The sequence below is a fragment of the Leptosomus discolor genome, chromosome 2 (assembly GCF_034619465.1).
Source record: "Leptosomus discolor isolate bLepDis1 chromosome 2, bLepDis1.hap2, whole genome shotgun sequence".
NCBI lineage: Eukaryota > Metazoa > Chordata > Aves > Leptosomiformes > Leptosomidae > Leptosomus > Leptosomus discolor.
In genome coordinates this window covers 7,985,306-8,009,233 of record NC_141392.1, presented here as the reverse complement: position 1 = coordinate 8,009,233, position 23,928 = coordinate 7,985,306, and the positions used below count along the sequence as shown (strand labels likewise).

At 39.5% G+C, this 23,928-nt stretch overlaps 1 protein-coding gene across 1 annotated transcript in view; it reads right to left on the bottom strand.

Moving 5' to 3' along the window:
- Nucleotides 1–23,928, bottom strand: part of THADA (THADA armadillo repeat containing) — a 164,248-nt gene that overhangs the window by 15,660 nt on the left and 124,660 nt on the right. The window contains exons 31-35 of the mRNA XM_086460579.1: nucleotides 20,215–20,618; nucleotides 19,770–19,891; nucleotides 18,315–18,387; nucleotides 15,579–15,723; nucleotides 12,435–12,566 (exon numbers count right to left, since the gene is read on the bottom strand). Coding sequence (XP_086316705.1) covers nucleotides 12,435–12,566; nucleotides 15,579–15,723; nucleotides 18,315–18,387; nucleotides 19,770–19,891; nucleotides 20,215–20,618 — 876 coding nt within the window. The remainder of the gene's footprint in view (nucleotides 1–12,434; nucleotides 12,567–15,578; nucleotides 15,724–18,314; nucleotides 18,388–19,769; nucleotides 19,892–20,214; nucleotides 20,619–23,928) is intronic.

Below are 23,928 nucleotides of genomic sequence, written 5' to 3'. Positions count from 1 at the left end.
GCTTTCAGTAAGTATGGGGAAATTAAAAAAAAAAAAAAAAAGAAAATCTATCTTCTGCTGTTTATAGCAAAAGTAGGTTAAGTTGAGCACCTAAGTGTAACGATCTACAGTCTTGAAGTTCTAGTATTACAATATACAATACACAGATTCTCAAATTAGGGAAGATTGGTTTGGGTATAAACTTGTAAGTACAGCAAGGAGAAATCTACAAAGTGGCACTGCGGTCTTCCACAAAAACATGAGATCAGCTTATGTGTGTCATGAGGGAAAGTAAAAGGGTAATTAACATAGTATATGAAAAAATGAATGGGTTTTATTAGTCCTGGTAACAAGATATTGTAAGTCTAACCTCCACTGTGATCAAGCCGAGTGTATAAGTTAATCAAGGCCTTCACTGAAGTATTTCTGTTAACACTTTCATCTTACCAGTGGGATTTATTTATAAAACGGTTTTCCACTGCTAGCATGACAAGGTGATCATTAACACAGCACAGACCATGCGAAGGGACAAAATTAAAAACATGCGAAAGTGGCATTACACTGGTACTGTAAGCAGCTGCCATAAATAATTCTGTTCCTTGAGGTGATTTCAACAGCATTGCTCTAAATCTAACATATCAAAAGCCCTTTATAAAAAGCCTGTTTCTCAAAATTTAAATGTCTGGCCTTCCCAAGGATGTTTAACTTGTCTTTCTCATGCATGAGAAATCAATTTGTTCAACCAAGCCAGTTCCAAGTTCCCCTTGTAAGAGTCCATTTGGAACTGATTATATATAAAAAAAAGACGTTGAGTTTTACACATCTTAAGTTTTGAAGTAAGAGCCCATTGTGTCCCACAACTGCTTCCCACCCCCCATCAACACACCAGCGATTAAAGCAGCCAAATCGGTGGGGAAGCTAAGGCTCAGGGAATTGGGAATGCAATAAAAACACCTTTCGTTCTAGGGTACCGCTTTGACTCTGGCACAGGTAGGTACTATCTTGGTCATTAAAAACGCTGAGTGACGACTTGCGTGAAAAAAAGCTGGTGGTTTAGATTAGTTTGCAAAGGTATTTATATTCCCTGCCTCACTCCCACCCACAGGTACACAAAAGAAATTCTGTGTGCAAAACTCTCTTTGCAGAAATGCATCATCTCCTCACTCTTGGTGAAATACCTCTCAGTGCAAAATGACATTACAAATAAATGTCAATATCCTACAGGCATGCCTTGAAATGGGCCATGGGCCATTGCGTGGGATAAATATTTTGCATAGGGCTCTGCACAGGTTTTCAGTGCTGTTCCTGCAGAGGTGATAGGATGCAAAGGGCAGAACAAGAGGAAATTTGCACCGTTGATATCTGTTCAGTCTCTGCTGCTGAAAGACACAGACCTTCATTCTCCACAGCTGTTGGTTAGAGTTTTCCATAAGCAAAACATTTTCAAAAAATAAATTTATTATTTCCCATAGCATTATACATGCACTCCTTAGCATACATTTTTGTATTCTTTCTATGTATAATATAGATATTGAAATTAACATGTCATATATTTAGCTTAAATATGAACAGTTTACAAACTCGATTTCTACAGTACCGAGACAGACTTTTAAAGAATTGCACATTTAGGGCTATGAGGCAACAAGGGTATGGAAATAATTAATGGAAAACTTGTAAAGTTTAGCAAGCTCTCCAGCCCATCACATGATTTCAGCAGGTATCCCACCTCAGCCTTTATAAAGAACGCCAGGTGTTTATGGGTGTGCCCACCCAGGCCTCGCCCAAATCTTTCCGATCAGAACTTCTAGAATACGGTTCTCAGCTGCACTGTACGTGAGGCTGATAAGCAGGATACCAAAACCGACAGAGGGGCTGGGCCACATTCTGCATCTTAGGCAATCTGAGGAGGAGGGGGGCGGTTGCAGGTTATGGGTAACTGAGGCCGTTGTGTGCACAGTCCCAGTTAGAATAGCGCCCCGTTTGTCCCAGCTTTCACCTGGGCTGGGTAATAAAAGATCGAACTGTTACCGCCAACTTCCACATCCCCATTTTCAACTCTGTCTAACCCCTGGCTGGATGCTCTGAGAAAGTGAGCTCGCTATAAAAGGAAATTATTTTATTTTAAATTGTATGCAACTCCCTTTCATTTCTCCAGTGTTGTTACTTTCCCTTTTCCCAATTCCTAGTCATTAAACAAGTCTTCTTGAAGTAACAGGATTTCTTTTCTCTTGTTGTTTGGCTGACTGTTTTGCCACACAATCTAGCATAAAAAAAAAATTTAAAAAAAAAAAATAACTGTTTCCCTATATCAAATCGCTCAGGTCTGTGGCCATTGGTCTTGCAAAAAGAAATCTCTTGGGACAGCCCTACCCTTTCATAGCAGCAGTCAAACAGAGCAGTATTAATAAAATTAGAGAACTGCAGCAACTAATCAACAAAACAACGCAATTTGTGCCCAGACTTCGTTTTTACAGCTGAAGGACAAGCTACAACGTTATTATTGCAAGTTTCCTTTCAGTGTTTTGAACCAATAAAATTGCAGTCCATTTATTTAAATAATACCTTTAAACCTTGGTCTACCAAGAGCTGAATACAGCAGCAAAATGCCATACAGATTGTACGCCAGGTCCTGCAATCTTCATATATCACGGAACCTCTATTACATCTCTAAATAAATCTCTTAAAATTGTATTTCAGAATTCTAGATAAGATTAAAAAGCTGAACATCTTTGTTCATTCTTAGCATGCTCACAATTTGCAACACAGAATGCCAGCTACAAAAAGCAAACAAGAAACCAAACCCACAAAAATCCACAACAACTCTTCATGACCTAGCTGGAAAAACTAGCCAACATAGGGTGGATAATACCATTTATGTTCACCTGGCATTCCCTGACATTCTTTCACACTCTTGTGAACTGAGTACTTCTGTTCCAAACGAGCTAGTTCTTCTGCACCTACATCTCATTCAGAGAAAGCACAGAATAGCTGTGTGGAGAAGAATGTGATCAGTTCTTCAGTTTTGATTTACTGCTGGAGAGGCTGATTTTGCATAGTTTACTGGCCTGGCTTGCAAAACTTTTTTCAATGAAGATAATTAACACTGCTACTTATTTTTTCTATAATTAATTGAGGAGTAAAAAGCAAACCAACAGAAGAAACACACAGAGATTTTTTTTTTTTTCCACATGAAAATACCACAGATACCTCTCAGAAATAAAGTGCAATGTTTTAAAAGCAGAAGATGATCCACAGTGGTGCTATTTTCCTTTTGTCAAAAGGGCACACGCTGGTTAAGCTAACAGGAACAACACTTTTACAGCATGTATCAGAAAACCTGGTTTCAGATGCTTCAGAAGTTTCATAAAAAACTGCAGGAGGGAGTGAATTCACTTTGGCTTCAAGTAAATGGTTCTTCATTAATATTTTCCTCAGACACAAACACTCCAAGTTGAGTAGGTAAGCTGTGGATAGCAAACAGCCTTCCTCTACACTGGATTTCTGACTAAAGAGAAAAGAACTGGCATCAGGAAAAGAAAAAAAAAAAAAAAGGCAGTCCATATATCCAGTGATGGGTCCCTGAGCCCAAAGGTAATTACCAAAGAATTTTCTGAACAAAAACATTTAAGCCCGTTTTCTATCTTTTTCAGCCAACTTTTCCTCTCTATCTACGGACAACAGCTAAACATTATTCAAGAGTCACCATTAAACCAGGAAACAACCGTATTACAAATGCAATCTAAAAGGCTTCGAAAAGTTTTCCTAACAATAGGAGACTATTTTTAGGGTATAAAACCAGAATGTCAGCTACAAAAGAAATGTTATTACAAAGACCCAAAATATACCTATTAGCATAAAAATATGATACAACTAGGCTGTAGGTCAAACCTGCTCCTGAAACAGTTCTAAATTTATTCTAGCAGAGAGACCAGATGAATTCATTTACGCTCCTAGACCTCAACTCTTTCATCCCTGCAAATGACCTGTAATTGTTACCTTCTTAGAGCTATTGCAGCAGATGTAAAAAAAACCCAAATTACAGCTTCTGGCCACAGTAAGTATTTAATAATCTCTACCACGTGTCATTTTGCTTTCTGGAACAAACTTCCTAAATATAAGGTCATCATAGTCATCAGGTAGTCACCAACTAGCACAGGTATTTACCATCTGTTTAGTTAGCCATGATTTAAATGGTCATCGTTACACCTTTGTCTCCCTGAATAAATCCTACTTCGTGTGTGAGCATAAGGAACTATTCACCATTAAAAGCACAGAAGGGAACAAAAGATGCAGCAGAAGGCTGAACATTCAACAGTTTTGAGGAGAATGTTGTTCTTTTTCTTAAGAATGTTGTTCTTTCTGTTTCTTAAGTGAACTCTATTCTACTTACAATCCTACAATTACAGAGAGCATTAAGTACCTTATCAGTGATGCTACCTTCCACGGTTTTACAGTACTGTTCAGTAACATCTAGTGCACTCCACCGTGCAGCGTTCTAGTAATTCTCGGCAGCACACCCTCTGCCTCCCTTGCTAGGACCCACTTCAGAGATCCCCAGAATACCCCCACAGCTGTTTGACCTTTCCTCCTGTCCCCAACATGCCTTATCCAATATAACCGAAGAGATGTCATCGCCTTACAGTGTCTCTGAATACAAAGTCCTACATCATGTTTGTAACGGACGTGATGTAACAATCATGTTACTACTTTACCCCTCTCCACTGAGGCCACGGGAAGGATTGCTTTGAACATAGGCTGTTACGTAGAGTCCATGCACAATCTTTTGAAAATAAATTTCACTTATAGAAAATCATCTCGTTCTGCAACAGGGGCAGCTCTGCTTTGCTGTGATTTTTTTTTTTCTGTTTTTGATTGTATCACCTCTTTATCATTTTCTCCTCTGCTTCTGCCTGGATGTGCCCTGTCTGTGTGCCTTTTCTGCTTTCCTCTGCTTAAAGGCCATTTGGATAAATGCCACCTCCCGTTTAAATCCTAACATTCAGCTCAAAAGAGTCGTCTTTCATAGCAGGCGTAGAAATGAAGTTCTGTTTAGTGAGCTGTGCATCTCATTACCAGAACGCAGTTATCAAGACGACTGTCAAAGCAGAAGAAATCCTGGAGCTGATCCCAGAAAAAAAAGTCATTAACCTTCCTTCCACTTGTCCCCAGTAGAAGGAACATAAACATATTTTGGCTAACACGATTAGCAGTTTTCCATGAGTAACCCAGACGATGCTGTGAGAACTTCTGGACCGTTCCCAAGCACCCGTGGCATATCACAAGATCTGACTGGGAGATTTTTCTGACCAACAGATTCCAAAATTGTAAGAGACCCTCAGGTAGCTTGAAAATCATGGATGGCAATAAGTACTTTTAAAATGTTCTCCCAGTTTGCTCAGTTTTTTTTTTTACCCAGGGCAGTAGGAATGACCTGAAACTCATCCAATTGTGAGAAGCTCTTAACTTTCCACACCATAGCAGTTGATGTCATGTATCTAGAATGAAGATGTTCAATCTTCTGTATGCTCCTGTAACCATCCACAGCACTATCAACCAACCTCCAGTCTCAGGCTGACTAGTGGAAGAGCTCTAGACAGCAGTTTCAGGACAGCTCCTTCTACTGACAAGTTCTGACTTTGTGCTTTTTGCAACCCCTCCATCAAATCTCTAAATAGAGAAGAAATTCAAATCTCAGCATAGAGAAGAAAATGCCCAAGTCTGACATAAATCAGAAAAAAGGAAATCTGTCACCTACAATCCTGCCACAGACTCCAGTTAATGCATCCTCAGACCAGTTTGCACGCATGCAGTTCCCTAGTTTATGCTCAGGTAATTACCACTTCTTGCTCAAAGCCAGGCAGCTGCCAGAACTGGTTTTAAGAGCCACAACTAAAGGAGCTGTCTGGGGCCTCAGAGGTCTATTAGCCTAACCTGAACATCAGGGCAAGTCATCCAGTGCATGAGAAAAGTTGAACCCTACACATTAATCTTTGTCCAGGATCAGGGTAACCTGACACTTGTTTTATTCACCACAGTCCTCCCATTTGCCTCACTGGAAGGCTATGCCGGCGCAGAAGTGGAGCAAAAAGTGGTGAATCTGTCCCCAGGTTTGGCAAGAAGATGAGCGCATTAGTCACACGAAAAGAAGAGCTCTGAACAGCTTGTTAGCATCTCTCCTTTATATGCTCCACCAAGAGAGAGACACAGCGACTTAAGACTTGCATACTGCACGCAGCAACAGTGCACAGGTTGTAACCCCCAGTTATTTTCCATCTCCAACCCCACAGCACAGACTTAGCACTTTGTAAGTAAACAGGTTGGGGAGAGGAGGGTTAACCCCACAGGCTGATGAACTTAAGCTTTAGGAAATCTATTTAACACATTTACCCCATGGTAAAAACATGGAAGAAAAGCTCCTTTTGCTATGGCCAAAGTTTGCACGTACTTTAAGGAACGGTTTGAAAACACGGTTTCAAATGCCAACAAGCAGTTCAGGCAACAATTAAAGCAAAATATCTTTCTTTATTGTTTCCTGTGCAATATGTGGGATGCTGTCACCATGCAGCTGAACACTACCAATGACAATGGTATTTTTAGCATTTTAGGTTTGCCCAGCATCTACTCTTAGCTGTTTCACTAGCAACTGGAGCAGATTAAATCAGAGTCACTTGTCCTGAAATACCTCATGGATCAGTTGTAAAGGACATTTGGGGTACAAGTTTTGGGATCATGGCAGCCACCCATGATTTGCTGATATCGCCTGTGGTGTTGATGATGAATGCCAGACCATTGTGCTGCATTAACATCACACAGACGACCTTCTCTCTTATCTCTCACTCAAGTGATTTAGTAGATCTTCTTAGGGCACGTATGTATGAAAACTTCTGCACAGCTTTAGGTTCACCAAGGAAGATTTTTAGAGGATAGGAACAAGAAACATAAATCTGAGTAGGATTTCTTCTCATTTTTTTCAAATGTTAATATAGTTAGTCTGAGCTTAACTTTTCCTTTCCTACCTCTGCTAAGGCTTATTTACATCACCACTCCCACAAAAAAACCCATGAAGATAAGCCTTCTTGCACAAACCTTCATGATAGAAACACCTACTCTAGATTCATGAAGAATTTATTTTGAATTTACCTTCTATATTCGTGATGTGTGGAAAAAAAACAGAGGCGCAAGAAACAAGCAGATTTGGTTTTCTTCATGCCAAGGAGACAGCATGGTTCACAAAGAGAAAGGTTCTACTCAGTCAAACGCTAAAGTCTAGACAGGAATTCAAAGTCACCCTGAAAATGTTTTAGTTCTTCAATTTAATTAAACAATATCCCCCCCCCCCCCCCCCAGCACATTTTAATTTCCCCCTTTATGCACACTTACGCTCTCTGGTCAATAAGCAAAAGTTGCTGAAAGGGTCCTACACATGTTTGGTCTGATACAGTAAGACAGGGGTGAGATACTATGGGACACTAAAACACGGGTCAATACCCAGCACTGAAGACTTCCACAAGAATCTCAACACAATCTGCTCTGTAGAACAGTGCCACCCCCTTCCCAAGAGGATGCCCTTCAGGAGAGGGAGTCAGCTGCTTTAAACCAGCCTGCTAATAATGTGGGTTGTTTTTGTTTGGGTTTGTTTTTTTGCTGGAGAATCAGAAAATAGGACATTTGTCATTTTCACTGATAATTTTCTTCTGAAGGTAAAAAGTAGAATCTATCAAGAAGGGAACAACCATCAAAAGAAGAAAAGAGAGCTTCACATTGCCCTTTGTTCAGAAACTCTTGGCACAGGAGTATCATCTATTGCTTATTTCTTAAGCAGATGAAATGAGAACAGAAGGAACAGGATTAATATACCTAAATTTTTGGCCAGTGGATTAAATCAGCAATATGTTCAAAACCGATTACATCATTTATAGCCCCAATCCTATTCTCAGAATTACTCAAGAACTAAGGGAAATAGCAACAGCAACATTGGGCTGATTTTCAAAGATGCTTACAATGCCCGCAGCGATGGTGGTGCTCAGAGAGGGCCATTTACCTCGCTTGTGCTGAAAAACACTCTGCTGCAGCCACACAGCTGCCAGTCCGTGAGCTCACTTGCTCATCTGCACAATACTGCTATTTCACAATAAATGTAGCAGAAGGTTCCTGAAGGCCTAAATTATATTTGAGAAGAATATTTAGGCTGCCAAATCATTCAGGCACTTTAAAAAGATTTACTCAAGTTCGCAAATCTAATTGCTCATCTAAGCTTCATTCAGCTCAATTTCAAAAATCAGCTAAATCGGTGCTAATGCTGACAACACTCAAAATGCTCTTAAACCCATTTAAGGTTAATTTGGTAATTTACCAACATAAAGGTTAAGCTGACTGAAGGTATTTTTTAATATAGAATTTTATAGAATTGCACTGCCTTAGCTATAATAGTAAAAATAGTTTATCCAAACTTCTCTACTACTGACAAGCTCATAACTTAAGGTAACACTTCCCTACGTAAAAAAAAAAAGCCACAGAGGAAAATGACACCAATGAATACAGGCTTTGTTCTAGCACTGAGTTACTTCAATTTTTCAGGATATTCAGCAAAGCCATCATCAGTAGAGAAAGAAAACTCCTATTCGCCTGACTTACATGATCTTTTTTCTTGTAAGGAGTAACCCTCTTGGGTAAGAAATGCTGCTGTGAATAGGTCTAGACTTTACACAGCCATGGGTCACTAATTTAATTAGATTTCAAAGCAGCTATTCTACATTTACACTGAATACAATACTTCCTGTACCCTCCCTCATACTAAAAGGAATAAAACAATCCCCCAGAAGTTTACACCTCAATGCATGAGGAAACAACAACAAAGTGTACATACAATACCTTGAGTTACAGATGGGGTTTATAATTGTTCAAGTTATTAGGAAAACCTTAACTACCTGCTAAGCTGGTATTTTTAGCAAGGAAAACAGAAAGGTTTTCTCCTTTCTAGTGCGATAGGTTTCTGTTTGACCTGCTCTGCTCAGAAAATGACGGCCGTCAGCAAATCTCAGTAACTTCCCCTCCTAACTGTGAGCTTTTACACATAGCACAAAATTAAATCACGCTTCGCTGCATAAAAGGAATATAAAAAATGAACTCTACTGATAACAGTGGAAGTCCTTGATTTCTATAAAAAACCCCTATATTTTGTAAGGGTTTTCTTGGGGGGTGAAGGGTAGAGTAGAGCAAGGATAGGAGCCCTGCTGTGTATCAGTGCTGTGTCTTCTGAGCTCTTCTCCTTTCAAACGAAAATAGGGGCTGCAATAGTCACAGCCTTCTTGTATCACATTTGTTACTCTGCATTTCAGACTCTGCAAGGTTACTGCTCTCATAATCTGAGTGATCCAACGCTGCATGGATTAGCTACTTCACGAAATTGGGGGTTTCGCCCTCACTAAAAGCCACGAGGGAATAACAAGAAACCAAGTTTATATTCTCTTCCAGGAGTTCACGTAACATTTCAAAGAATTACACAAGATAGGAACTGTTACTGGAAGTGAAACCACACTAGTAGATGGGATCATCTGCCTCCAGTTTCACCATCTATAGATGACCTGAAAGTACCTTTTATTTGACACTATCAAAATACCTTTTATTTGATGATACTGCTACACACTTGTACTGTTATCCAGGAACATGTACGTAAGGGAAACGTGTCCTATAACAACTATATGAACAATCTATGCAAATAACTTTGTTATTACTAACAACAGTCCAACTTCACACAGCTTACTCTGCTGAAGCAGAACACAAATACAGTCTCGGTCTAGCTGACTGTATATTAGCTTACACCCAAGTATACACCCTTTCAAATTCTATTCTTTCACAGAAAAAACAGAGGCCAGCTTGTATCATGCATCAAGAGCAGGGGCAGTTGTCAGGGGAGTCCTTTGGATCTCACATATAAATGAAACACTTAAACTGTTCATTCCCTAAACTGATAATACAGTTGTTCTGTAAACAGCTACAGCTTACTACCTCACACGCTGCATACACACAAAGAGAGAGAATTTTGTGAAGGGTGGATATAATGATGCTAGTGCCAAAATTTCTGGCAAGTCCAGTGGTTGGATTTTGTGAGCAGAATTCCCACCCATGTATGGCAAACTGACAGTAGTAAAAGGTGAAACACACCATAACCCATTTCTACAGTGTAGTATTTCTGGAAATATAACGGCTACTAGGACAGAAAAATTTTCGATGCGCAAATGAAGCTGAAATTATAATAGTCTCTTCACTCTTTCTTGTTAGCTAGCGGTAATGGCAATGACAGAAAACTGAAACAATTACAGAAGATATGAAAATGGGTTTCTAAACATCCATTCGTCTTTCCGATATCGAGTCATCTTTCTTTCTGATCTCATGATAAAACTGCTGGGCCACAATACTTATTTGTCATCATATAATGGAAATGAAAAGCCAGTCAATGTAAGATATCCACCAATTTGTTATCAAATAAACAGTTTAGAGAGCTGTTTTATGGCTTCTAATGAATTTCAGTGTATCAGCTTAGATATTTTAAAATCAGTGCTGTGATGAAAGAGCATACTTTCATGGTATGACAACTAAGAAAAAATAAGTAGATATTTGAATGTAATTTAAAAATTGCCAGGACAGAAAAACTGGTGGTCCATGAAACATCTAAACCCCAGACCCAAACTTATTGCATACTCTCAAGTGCCCATGAAAAGAAAGAGGGTAAATGGAAGTAACAAACAACATTCAAAGGTAAGCCTATTTTAATCTGGTTGTAAACAAAAGCCACAGGGGCAAAACTCCTTTCCCTGCTCCCCCAAGCTAGAAAGCAAAGCAAAAAAGTGAAAAGAGGTTGGGGGGGGGGGGGGGAGAGATATCTGAGGAAGGGACAATAATAATGTAAAATGGAGGCAGAAATAAACTGGATTCTATCTTTTCAAAAGCAGCATCCTTTGCTAGTCACAGATGAAAGACACTGATTTCATTAAAAGGAGTTTAAGTGAAAGAACAGGAAGGCACAACTAAGTATAACTAAGGAGTTAACAAATTTGGGGAGAGGGTCCCTGTCCTAATTAGGAACATAACAAATAAAGAACAATTACGATGTTAGTTCCTTGATTATGGCCACTTTTGCTTTACAGAGTGATAAGTTACAACGGCAAGTGCTGGTGTGACCTTAGTATTACTTAGCAGGACAGAGCCCTCATCGAGGTACAGGGCAATATCCCTTGGCACAGGGCTACAACAAGGAAGAAGGAAGAAGATACAAGGAGGCGGAGAAAAAAAAACAGCATTGTATTATTTATTTCCAAAGAAAGCACCATCTTGAGACATTTAGGGATGCCCCCCAAGGGCCAGCACTGGGGACCTGAGGAACACACACATGCAGAGCTTCTTGATACTCAAGAGAGCTGTAGCTGGGACCAGATAAATTGCCAGAGCTGCGATGAGACCGCTAGAATCAGAGCTGTGGGATTTAACAGGAAGATGAAAGCCATCCGTAACACATCCCTCCTTTTACCTTCTCCTACCCCATAGCACCGTGCCTGAACAATGCCAGCTCAAAACCACATCTGCCACATGAGCACATGCCTGGCTACTTCTAGGTATAGTAGTGACAAAGATACAGTTTTATTGCCTTTTCTTATTTTTTTTTTTTAAATCACAGAGCCGCTTTATCTCCAGTCTAGCAGAAGTCCACATGGAGATGGCCAACTAATTTGAACTGACTGCAGACCAGTCAGTACAGGTGCTACTGAGTAGCACAGACCACCAGTGAGAGTTGAACTTCGTAGCAAATTCTAATTTATTCACAATACATGGAAGAATGCAACAGCAAAGACTCGCAAAGTGAAGCACATTAATTAGTTAAGCCTACTCAAGTTTTGTGGCTATTTTAAAATTAGTAGGGTTCAGTAAACTAGGGCATGCAGACAAAAAGGCCCACATCCTCAAAAGCACATTGTGGGTGTGCTGAGAATTGTCTTTGTTGATCTGGATCTAAATGGATTTCAAGGTCTACTAACAAATGAATGCATTGAATACTGTTTCCCAGATTCCTATCTCTCTGTGATCAGGCTATTATAGTGACCTGGGATTCAAAGAGTGTCTTCCACTGCATTATATTGGACCAAAGCTGGTATTAAAGAACTTTCAGTATGTGAAATTATGACAGGTGACTCATCACAGCAAGAACCATAAAGCTGAATACTGCTGTTGTCTTTTTTACATACCCATGTAACCATATGCAAATTATACGAAGAACAGTAAAAGCAAAATAATAAGGCATGGTGGGTGTCAAACATAACTTGCTGTTATCTTCCATAGTATGTGTTTATAAGAGATGCATGAATCACTTCACAGTTATCAAGAAGTTTGTTATGAGAAGAGAAATACTTTTGTCTCCAAAGTACCCAATAATATTTAAAAGTAAAGAAAAGTTAACATACCTGTTCCTTTACTGCTCTTTTTTTTGTACTGTGCCACTTGTATAATCTCGGTAGCAGCATCCCTTACTACCAGGTCTTCATTCTGCAGCAGGAGAACCACACATTTCCACATAGCAAGGGTATCAGTCAGTCCTATATTTATTTACGGAGAAAAATGAGAATTCTATTTCTTACATGCATTCAAAGAAGTTACAGAGCTCTGTTTCCACACCTAAACACAACAAATGCAGTAAAACACTGAAACATGGGCAGGAGAAATGCACTGGCAAACCACTGGAAAGACAACTGTCAATATGATCAACATGTTTTCAGCGTGTGTGAACTTTACCTAGGTGGTTGACCCAACTTGGTTTGAACAGTGGGCAACAGACAAGAGAACGGACCTCTCTTAATCGGAGTTCAACTTTAAATCATTCTGCAGTTTCTAGGAGTGTAGACGTGCTGTTTGGTAACAGCAAAAGTTTTGCTGCTGGAGATTGACCGATGCACTGTGAACACGGATTGTTGTTGCAATCTGCCAGGAGCAGGGGCTGCCAAATCAAGTTTTGTTCAGATACTGCCAGTAGTACTGGCCCACCTCCCAGGGATCTACCCGTCACCTACTTCTCCCATATCCACCTCACCCCACCACTCACCAACATGCCCTGCCACCCTTATACCCACGACCTGTTGGAAGCAAGCAACGTTTAATCCACGGGGTAATTATGTGCACACAGTTAAGACTAATCAGAGATAACTGCCAAGAGGGAGGCGTTCATCTGGTAAGCCCCAAACAGGCAGACTCCACACACCACCCCAGCAGCAATTCACCTCTCACAAGCCATATTCCACTTGTAAACCCTTGGGTCATTCCGTGGTGTCACACCAAGGATGACTAGCTGAAGTCACAAGGCTGTACTCATAGGTTTGCTGCGGTACTTCAACAAGAGCTGAAGCTCCTGTTGAACATCCTCATTAAAGGAATCCACTGGAAGGTCTCTTTTAGAGGCAGCCAGCTGTTAGGCATTACTTTCTGGGGATCACAGAGAACAATGGAGTTGATGCTTCATTGCTGCGCTGGTTTTCTTCAAGCATACCAACAGGTCTATCAGAGATTTGTATTACTAGGCTAGCCAGACAATCGTATTGTACACAGGCAGAAGAAGCATTCCTGTACTTCATGTAACTTTCCTACGTGGAAACGGCATGAAGTATAACTATTTCTGAAACAAGGTGCCTTTTTCTAGCATGACACACCCAATAATGTTTTACTGGCACAGATAGGGCAGAGTAAGTATCCCTTTCTAGATACAACGGCCAGCTTCCCACCTACATAAGTTCCTACTGTATCTCCAGGAGAAAGACTTTTTCTGAACCCAAGCAACATGATGGAGAGGTGATGGGGTCATCCAGAACATACTGATTGGCATTCACCCTCTCTCTCTTATGAACATAATTAATGGACGCTTATGGGAATGACTAAAACTCCATTTCATACAACCACAGTTTTCTTCTGCTTTGTACTATATGTGATCAAGTAAGCTGATGCAGAACACAGCACAAAAGTAAAAACTGTTTATACGTGCATAACCCCTTTGAGGAAATGATTCTGGGTTTATATCACTACAACTAAACACCAGATCATCCCCTTGACTTGCTAAGCTTACTGCAAGACTGACAATTTCACAGTTGTAAAGAACCCCAGACTGACAATTCCAGGTAGTATGGAGGGTCGGCTCTGTGTCTGTCCTCCCGTGGCCCAATTTTCAAAGCAAAGAGATAATTCAGATGGCTTGCCCAGCGAGACCTTGGGGCTTTCTTTTTTCGGCTGTTTTGGGGGGGATTCAGTTCTTTGTTTGTTTTTCTTTGTTCTGTTAAGGTTTTATGCAAGATACAAACTGCTGCTATTTTTTATTTCAGACCCTCACATCTGCCCAACTGGAAAGCATGGAAACCAGCAACTGTTCTGACAAGATCAAAGAAGAAACTCTGCTCTCCATCAGCTATGGACGAGATCCAAACGGCAACAGATGAGAAGCACAGCATTTGGAAGTTCTTCACTCCAATACCTCCACTGTCTTCATTTGCTATAAAATGGTAATGTCTGTCCTACTAAGAGCTTTAACTAGATGGCAGAAGTCAAGATTTCCAGAGTTGATACTATGAACATTTAATAGTACAATGTCTACCTCATATAACAGATATAGCTCTGTTAAATTTTATCAATACCTCTCAAAAGTCACAACATAAATAGCTGACTTTTTAAAAACACCAGTTTAAGAAATGCCCCATTCTTCTCACCTAACAAAAATTGGTATCCAGTCCACATCCATGGACTTAAGCTATTTAAATGTTTTCATTTGAGTAACTACAATGAAATAAACTATCACAGAAACTGAAAGTATTTAAAGCTGCCTGTCTTGTTCAGGATGCAAAATAATTTCCTTAACATCTGTCACTACTTTGCATATCTCCTGGCCCTTTAGTCACAAAATTCCCTTATTCTCTCTTCACAGAAGGCAGGGGAAAAAAAAGCTAGAAAAAAAACCCCCATGTCTTCTGCACAACAGACCAGAGAATTTAACTTAGCTTGGCCTCTCAGTCAGTAGTGTTACTGTTGAACAAGGCTGTGTAGGGTTTGTTTTGTTTTGTTTTCTAAAGACATCATCTAATGTTAACTTAAAAAAGAATAATCATTGTATCTGGGAGGTATAATGTGATTTAGTTATTAATCATTCTCATAGTAGAATGTGTCCCTCATTTCTAGACTGAACCTTTTAATTTCAACATTTAGCCAGCACAGTTTTGTTGCACTCATAGTGTTAAACTAAAAGTATGTCCCCATCACCACAGAATGTTTTAGACAGATTCAAGTCAGAGAGCAACTGCAAGCCAGTAAATCTGTACAGCAATGTATAGCAGCCTGGAGACATAACAGCATCTCACGTCACCCTTCTGCAAGAGGCTCTGCACGTTGCTTTTTGTACTAGAATTTAAATGTCTATCAGTTCAGTAATTAGATCCTATTAAAATTTTCAAAAAAACCTGTTTGATGTAATTATGTTTTGACTGTGTGTACATATATATGTATAAAATGCATTTTAAGTCATGTATTAACGGGTTGCATCTAAAAAGATCCAGAAAATTAATGTTTAACCTACTCACCAAGAACAAGCTTCTCATTGATCAGAAGGAACGATGTTATGCTTTTAAGAACTTCAGCAGCTGCCAGCAGCATCTCTGTCTGTTGCTCATCTCCACAAAAATAAACTATCAGCTGAACCCATTTCTTCAGGACTACTTCTGAAATCTGAAGGCACAGAACGTGTGAGAAGTATGCTGTATATATGCTGTATATATGCTGTATAACGCAGTGTTCCTGCTTACCATCACATTACACTAATGACTGCCGAAAGGATACTACTCGTCAGTAAATGTGGGGATTTTTTTGAAGGTGGTGAACCCCATATGTCCTCTGAAAAGCTGGCTTCTTATGTCACAGATAATTAAGACAGGAGATTCTCTTTTAGTCAGAGCAGTATTTACAGGAAATTCTCTCGCTCTGCCCCTTCACACCAGACTCACCAATGACCACACAAGCCAAAGCATATCATTGTGTCCTCAGTTCTTCTAAACATGTAAGCCAAAGACAAATACACTGCACTATAACAAAGAGAAGTGATTCTCAGAAGTATCCAACCTGCAGACCCATACACATATCTGGAAAACCAACTAAGAGCATAAGAGCCGTAGCATCGATTTTAGGCTTTGGTGATGATACAATGCTTGGTAAAAGCATGAATGGAGCTCCAGCTGTCTCCTCTGCAGATACTGGGGATGGAAATTTTTGTTCATAAGACTGCTGAGGTACCTTGGGTTCTGACAGCATGTGCATTCAAAACACTGAAGGAATCTCCCTGCTGGCTGACACACAGCAAAGCTCGCTGTCATAAAACATGAAGAATTAGAAAAAAGAACAGGAAAGGAAGATTTCCTGGTTCAAATAAAAGCCAGTTGCCATCTTTTGGAAAATATTTCGTCCTCAGACATATGCTAGGAAAACTATTTAGTAACAATGGGACAAAGCTTCAACTTTTTCCCCTGCAAACGCCACGCTCAGGACAGCGGCAGGTCAGTCAAGGTGCAGGAACCTCAAGCGCAGGTTAGATAACAGAACATGCAGATTGCAGGAGGTGGCATCCAGGCACAGCCACAAGCGACTGTGTGCTACAGCAGCCAGAAGGAAGCTCGAGGGAAAAAAAAACAAAAAAACAACCCAAACCTAAACAGATTGGGACCTCCTGCATCAGAGAACAGGAAAAGCAGCACCAGCTTGACCTGGAGACACTTGAGGTATGTGCAACTGATTTTTTTCTTCTCTTTTCCTTTTTTACTTACTTTTAATTAAAGGAAGTGAAAAACAGAACAAACAAGTAAGGTAAAGAAAAGAACCAATGAAAAGGTGAGTCGAGTTAAAGGGCAGAGAAGCTGCATGGTACGTGGCCATGTGCCTGCACTGCACAAAGGGCCAGAGCCAAAGCATGTGCTACAGATTCTGTGACAGGTTAAAAAATTAAAAATTTCCCAAGATGTTACAAGTACTGAATGCAAGCCCACAGAAAGAATCCAGATGGAAAACTGATGTACTCGCTCTTTTACAAAGCAGAAGGCACTCTCTCTACAGATGTCTTAGATCTCATATGACTTACATGATTATTAGAGAAAGCTGTTTTAGCATTACTACAGTTAAGATTATCACAGCACTTTTCACTAATTCCTCTTTGTAAATTAATTCAAAACCAGAGCAATAATATGTTCCATGTCTATTTGTGAAACCAGGTTTATATGGTTATTTTAATGTTTATAACTTGAAGTCTTTGTATTCTGCCTTTCTTAAACTAAAAGATTTAACATCATAATTCATGTTCCAAATGCTTGTGTGCAAATCTGGCTTCTCTTTTTTTATAATGAGACAACATTATTAGCATACAATATGAGTCAATTCTGCTGCACATTCTATAAAAAATAACAGCTACTTAAGGAAAAAAAACTTCATTTTAAAACAGATCATGAAAATTTTGTCTATTTTAAATATCCATTAAGTGTTTTTTGCATCTTTGAAAATATAAAAAAAATTAGAATTGTCTAGCACTAAAAGCTGCCTTAGCGCTGCTCTATGCATACATATGTGACATCACAGCCTGTCAATTTAAAATCAAAAGAAACCTGAGCCAGTAATTTGTGCTGGTATAAATCTAAATTAAATAGTCTATAAACAGGAACTGAGAACACAGAGCCTTGAATTTTATAAGGGTTATTATACTCACTCTAGTGTTTTAAACACAAATTTTAAGAGAAATTCAATGAGAAACTCTATGTAGACAACAGGCTGCTATGTTCAGACAGTGATTTCAGGCTGAGACTTGGCAAGGTCACACTGCCCACAGTGAGGAAGGGAACTGCACCCAACCACGGCTTCAGCTTTGTGCCTTCGCCTCGGGTCTGCTCTCCTGCTGGCTCCCCAGCGATCGGAAACCACAACAAAGTTGCACTTCAGTACATGGACTGGATTCACCACATGTGTCAATCACTGTAGGCATTTTTCTTTCCACATTACAGTGACTATTTTGGGTGCTCTCAGAAGTTGAAATGAATCCATTAGAAAAATTTACTTAAGTATTTAACTTGAAGTGACTTTGAGAGGTATATACTGAGATGATATTCACAGCTGTTTCACTTCAGAACGTGGCAGTGTGTTCAGAGAGGAAGACATAACGCCAGAAAAGGTGCAATGACAGAAGAAAACACAAACTTGGGCCTTCTGTCTAAAAGAAGCCATGTTACTTCTATCACCAAAAACTCCAGAATTACAAAACTGTTAGGCAGCTCCATTTCTCTTACCTGCTGATGGTTCTGCAAAAGATGGATAACCAACCTGGAGGTAAATTTGAGAGCTATGCTTTGAGCTTCAGTGCTGAGAAGACAAGGTAAATAACGTATGAAAAAAAAAAGCAGCTATTTCTACCATCATTTTATCTCTACAAAGAAAGCAGACAGTTCTTAATCATTCCTGATTATCGCCAATGGGTATTTTGCAAGCTGAGCACTTGGAATTTTTACATTACACATCTTAACGTTAGTTAAGTTTTTAGTTGATATGCAAATGAAACATGCTCTTAGTTTCACCTCTCTCATGTTTATATTCTACCTGCATACTTCCTATAGAGAAACACATCTGAAAATGGAAGCCAAGTCAAACAAACCAGACATTATTTTAAATGATAAACAAAAGCATTTCTTCAAGCTGGTGTTAAGCTCCAGGGAATCTCATCTATAGCTGCCAGAAATGTTACTAGTGCAGCATATGCCAGTTGCCAGCCCCCAAGCCTCTGTGCTGCCCAGCAGGGTCTAAGGAGACGGTGCTTGGCACCGTGGCTCCTGAAGGGCTGGTCTCGCCGCAGGGAATGGCAACACCTGAGCAGTAAGGTCTGCTATTTCAGCTATTTCCCCTCTAACAGCGCCAGACAGTGTTATTTTACCACAGGTATCTTATTTCATTCTAGAAATAAACACTCCACATCATTATTTAAACTTGAAAAATTTAGTGCAAATCAGCAGCAAACGTGCACAGCTATAAAATGTTGTTCTACACTCTGTACCCTCAATATTCTACACTGGTAACACTGGGATTCAATGTTCAAAAGAGACTACTAGAAAGAGGATGGTCTTGCCCTTTGAGCCTGGACACTTTAACCCTGTCTGTCCATTCCATCATGAATGGATGGACACAGCTTGTAATTCAGTACAAACCACAAACTGGCTCCAAATTTTCAGTGCTTTCTGCTGACTTTACAGTCTGATTAAGCAGTGTGAACACTAAGGATTAGGGTTAACTGTTTCTGCCAGTCCAACAAGTGAAATCAGATCTGTCACTCTTTCTACAAGATCATAGGCAGATAAACCAGGACAGGACAGATGGCTGATTCATAGGGAATGAGTGTATGTTTGGATCATCAATTCTATGTGTCAAGGGGTTTCCCAATAACCATTCAGGAAGAGCTATGCTCACTGGCTATCATCGGACAGCCAGAGTAACTTCTTATTTCAGGAACTGTATTACTGGACATTTACAGCTTGCTTGCCAGTGTGACTTGTGAGCCTTTTTAATAATTCAGATCCATGTCTAACTTTTCTGAAAAATTCTCATCAAGAGCTCTCTTTATTCAAATAAGCCACACTCACTTTTCTGAAACATGGATTTTTTAAATCAACAGAGAGTCCAAAAGCTATAAATTAACGCTTCAACATTTAAAGTTTTTAAAAGATAAGTATTTGAATGAGCATAACAGACTATACCTGTTGGAGATATCTACAATGTTTAAACTCCAGGTTAAGAGCTCATTTGGATTCATTTTCATACAGCATTCAATCTTTGGAAGCACATTTTTGAGATCCATGTTATAAAGAATTTCGAGCACCTGCACACACAATTTGCAAAGAAAGACTTATAAACAACCTCAACATGAATGTGTACATTTAAGATCAATAAAACACTGACTTAAGCCCCACTCCAAGAACACAAATGTCCTCTCCTGACAGTGCTAAGAAAGAGGAAGTTCTTGCTTTTATATAAGAACATCTGTTACAGAATTATAGCACAGCTTCCACATAAAAAAACCCAACCCAAACCAGTCATATGCTATTTAAAAAAACATCATGCATGTTTGAAATATATTTTAAAACATTAAGAGTATCGTTTACTGAAAACATATCAAATGTCGATAAAATAGCACCCTCCTACCTTGCAAAAACACTGGAGATTCTTTTCCTTCAGAGCCATTGTGAGAAGAGTGCCTTCCAAATCAGTGAGTAAACACAATACACCTCCTTCTTCTTCTGCAATCTGCTTGGAATTTATTTGCTTCAACCAGAGCAGTACTGCTTCCAGTGCAAGCAGACGTACTTCATGAAACTCACAGTGAAGGAGATGAACTATTGACAATGATGGCTTGGCTATTTTCTTTGCGACGGGTGAACTGCTGCTCTGGATGCCAGTCACCGACAGCACTGATATCACAAGTTTGGTGATGCTCTGAAGATACTGTATCAGTCCTGGTACTGCAGATGAGTAGGGAATACCGGACATCAATTCAGACTCTGAAATAACTCTGTTCATCTCTTCCCAAAATCCAGACACTTGCATTCCTGAAATGAGAATAAAACTAAGTATAGTGACAAATAGATGATGTTACCACCTGCTCCAGACCATGAAGTGATTCTGAAGTTGAAAAACATCCGGTATGCAAAAGGTATCACAAGGTAAATTCAGGCATGAAACGAAACATAATTCTCCTTCATTTTTAACTGATTTTAAATTAAAAAACAGCTTCCCTAGATATCACATGTATTTGCATTTAAATAGAAAGAAATAAGGACCCAAACTTTTCTGAAAACTATAAATTGTTCAACACATGGGATGAAAGCTTCAAAGAACTTAAAAAATTCTACGATATTTTGCAGATTGCCTGTCACCTTTGACAATTATAGCTGCTTGATAAGTATTTCCTTAAATCAAGCTACTGATACAGTCTTGCAAATTGTACATGTTTTACACTACTCTTGTAGAAAGTGATTAACACAAATAAATCGTATTAAATGTATGTGGAAAAAAATGTAGGTAGTTTGGAAACCTCAAAAAGCACCAAATACAAATATGCAATCATATTACACTTGACAGAATAGCTCTAAAATCAGAGATCAGACTGGAAAAAGTGCTGTCTGTCAGCCTGCCCAGCTGCAACTGAAACCAGGAGAAACAATGACAAGGCCATTTTGATAATACTGCAAATCCCACGCTTTGCATAGCTTTAGTCAGAAAAGGTTACTGTTAAGAAGATGCCCCTTCTACATAAACAGATCTGTCCTGTGTGCATCAATCTAAAGAATTTACTGACTAAAAAACACAGTATGCTTTTCCTATACCTATTAACTTTGAATAATTAACACAGCTAAGAAAAAAGGAGCCATGCTGTAATCCCTCTTATGTATTAGCACAGGAACTGTGACATTTCAGCCATTTACACTGGTGGAATCCGCCCACATGTCACAGCACAGCCCGAGAACCTTCTTTAATGCTTGACCACCTCCTGGAGCAAATAAAAAGGTCACTGCTATCTGTGATGCCACAGAGTTTCAGGCTTTAGCAAGTTGGCAATGTTACACAAAATGAAATTAAAAAAATAATCAATAGTCCTCTCTCACACACATAGACTGAAATCCTCACGTGCCTCAAGTTCAACCTTCTTCTCCATCATCGGCAGGAATGAATCATTTTATAATATTGAAACCAAGATTTTCACCCAGTTCAGGTGTTTGTATAGCTTGAACTGCAAGGAAATTAATACGCTGTATCCCACAGAATTCGCATACAAGCAAGGGAAAACCATGAAGAAGCACAGAAGAGAACAACACTGACACTGGTGTTAAGGGATGTTAGAAGCTTAGGGGTTTTTAAATGTCAAAATGCATTAAAGTAAATACAAACATTAAAGCAAACTTACTTAGATTTCTTCAGTATCTGCAAGAAGACAATTCATTGCTATGTAACTTTGCTGTCTATAATTAAGCACTGAGTACTACTAAAAGCCTGTCCAAATATTACTATCAAATTGCTGAATTTGACATGAAGCTGCAATATGGATTCATTTTGTTGCCCGTGAAGACGTTTCCCCAAGCCTTCTATTTACAGTTAAATATCCTGCCTTTTCATATTCAGATTCTTCCAAAGCCATCTTAATTTGTTTGACATTGACATAGAAACTTGACATGGTTATACACTGTCTAGCGTGTAAGGCAGAAGCATTTTCTGAGTAAATCTGGACAAGCTTCAAAGAAATTGGTATTTGAAAAAGATTTTCAGACATATTACCTAACCATAGCTCTGTTATTCATGTTTTCAGTACAGTTCCTTTTCTGAACAGGCTTGATGTAGTCAAAGAAACGGCAATATCACTGTGAACCTACGTCACATCCTAATCCTCTGGATGACACAGATGGCTTCCATCTCATAACATGGAAACTTGTACATTTTATTTGCTACATTTTCTAAAACCCCTCCAAACAGACTGGCATTACATACCGGCATCATAGCATAAACTAGCATTAATGCCTGTGTCACACGACAAGTATCCAACTGCCAGAATTCCTTTATTTCTGAACCGTCTGGTTGCCTTGGAGAGGGATTAGGCCTTCGTTCTAGTTATTACACAGCCTGACTCCACAGACACCAGTTTAACAACAGAAATAATCCCAGGCAGTTGAAAGAAAAAGGTTCAAGTTCAAGCACCACAGTTCAAGCAGAGAAACAGCTTCAGCTTTGGAGCCCTGCACCCTCTCAGCTTCCTACGTGCTTCCATCCTCGTCTGCATCTCAGCAATACATGAGTCCACTAGCTCAGTTGTTCAAACCAAGTCCATATTTCTAAGCAAACTGCAAGAGAAGTGCTTTTATTTCCTATCCACGTTGCTTTACCTTGAGGTATAGCTATCATACATGCAAGCAGTAACATGAAAACCAAGAGGATGGAAAGGTCAGAGCTCTTGGGCAGGGCAAGGGAGAGCAGTATTATGGACAAAAAGAGACAGCGATAAACATTAGGGGAAGAGGGGGAGGGGGCCTTTCATTTTCTTGGTGTCAACACTGCCAACTTCAGGCTAGAGCCTGCAACCTAACATCAGAGAGAGTGGTGACTCTTCTGTTGACTCCAGGAGCTGGCCATGCACCGAGCTTCAGACCCGGTTCAGTAAACCTCCATTTGAACTTTGCAAGGCCAGCAGAACTTCACCTGGTGTCTTCATCTTCGAAGGGGAAAATTATTTTCACATAAAAACCATGGCGGAGGTACTCACTCCTAGAACTACTCGTTCACAGAGACTGCGATACAGGAGTCTTCTGCCACAAATGATCTTTTTCTGTACATATTGGATACTTCTGGTTTGGAAGCCTTCTGGATGACTTCTGTTTTTCCCATGTAATTGTGAAAGACTGGACACTGTGGCTCATCTGTTTTACAGAAATTCTCTTTAAAACTGGATGTCTCAACAGCAAGACTCTCAGCAAAATAAGACTATGCATATTTGCTTAGCCTCAGCACACCATAGAGCAAATCCTTCTGCATTCATCTTGGGCTCCACATGCTCTCCAACACTCTTTTTTTCACACAAATATGTACAGAAGGAAAGAAAGCCCCTGTCTTATTACAATGCAGTGGAAATATTCTTGCTTTCAACTTCATCACTAAGAAATCTTTCCTGGCTTTCATGTAAATGTTTTCTCTTCTGCTTAACTTTAAGTAAACTCTTTTTATTTGGCTTACATCAAAATATCTGACTAAACCAAAAAACCACACTGGTTACCAAAGTAAATGTCTGTCTCTGTTGTTAAGATACAGTAAAGACATACTTTTATTTACAAACAAAAATCACTGTACAGTTTGAACAACCAGCTTCTGTGAGAA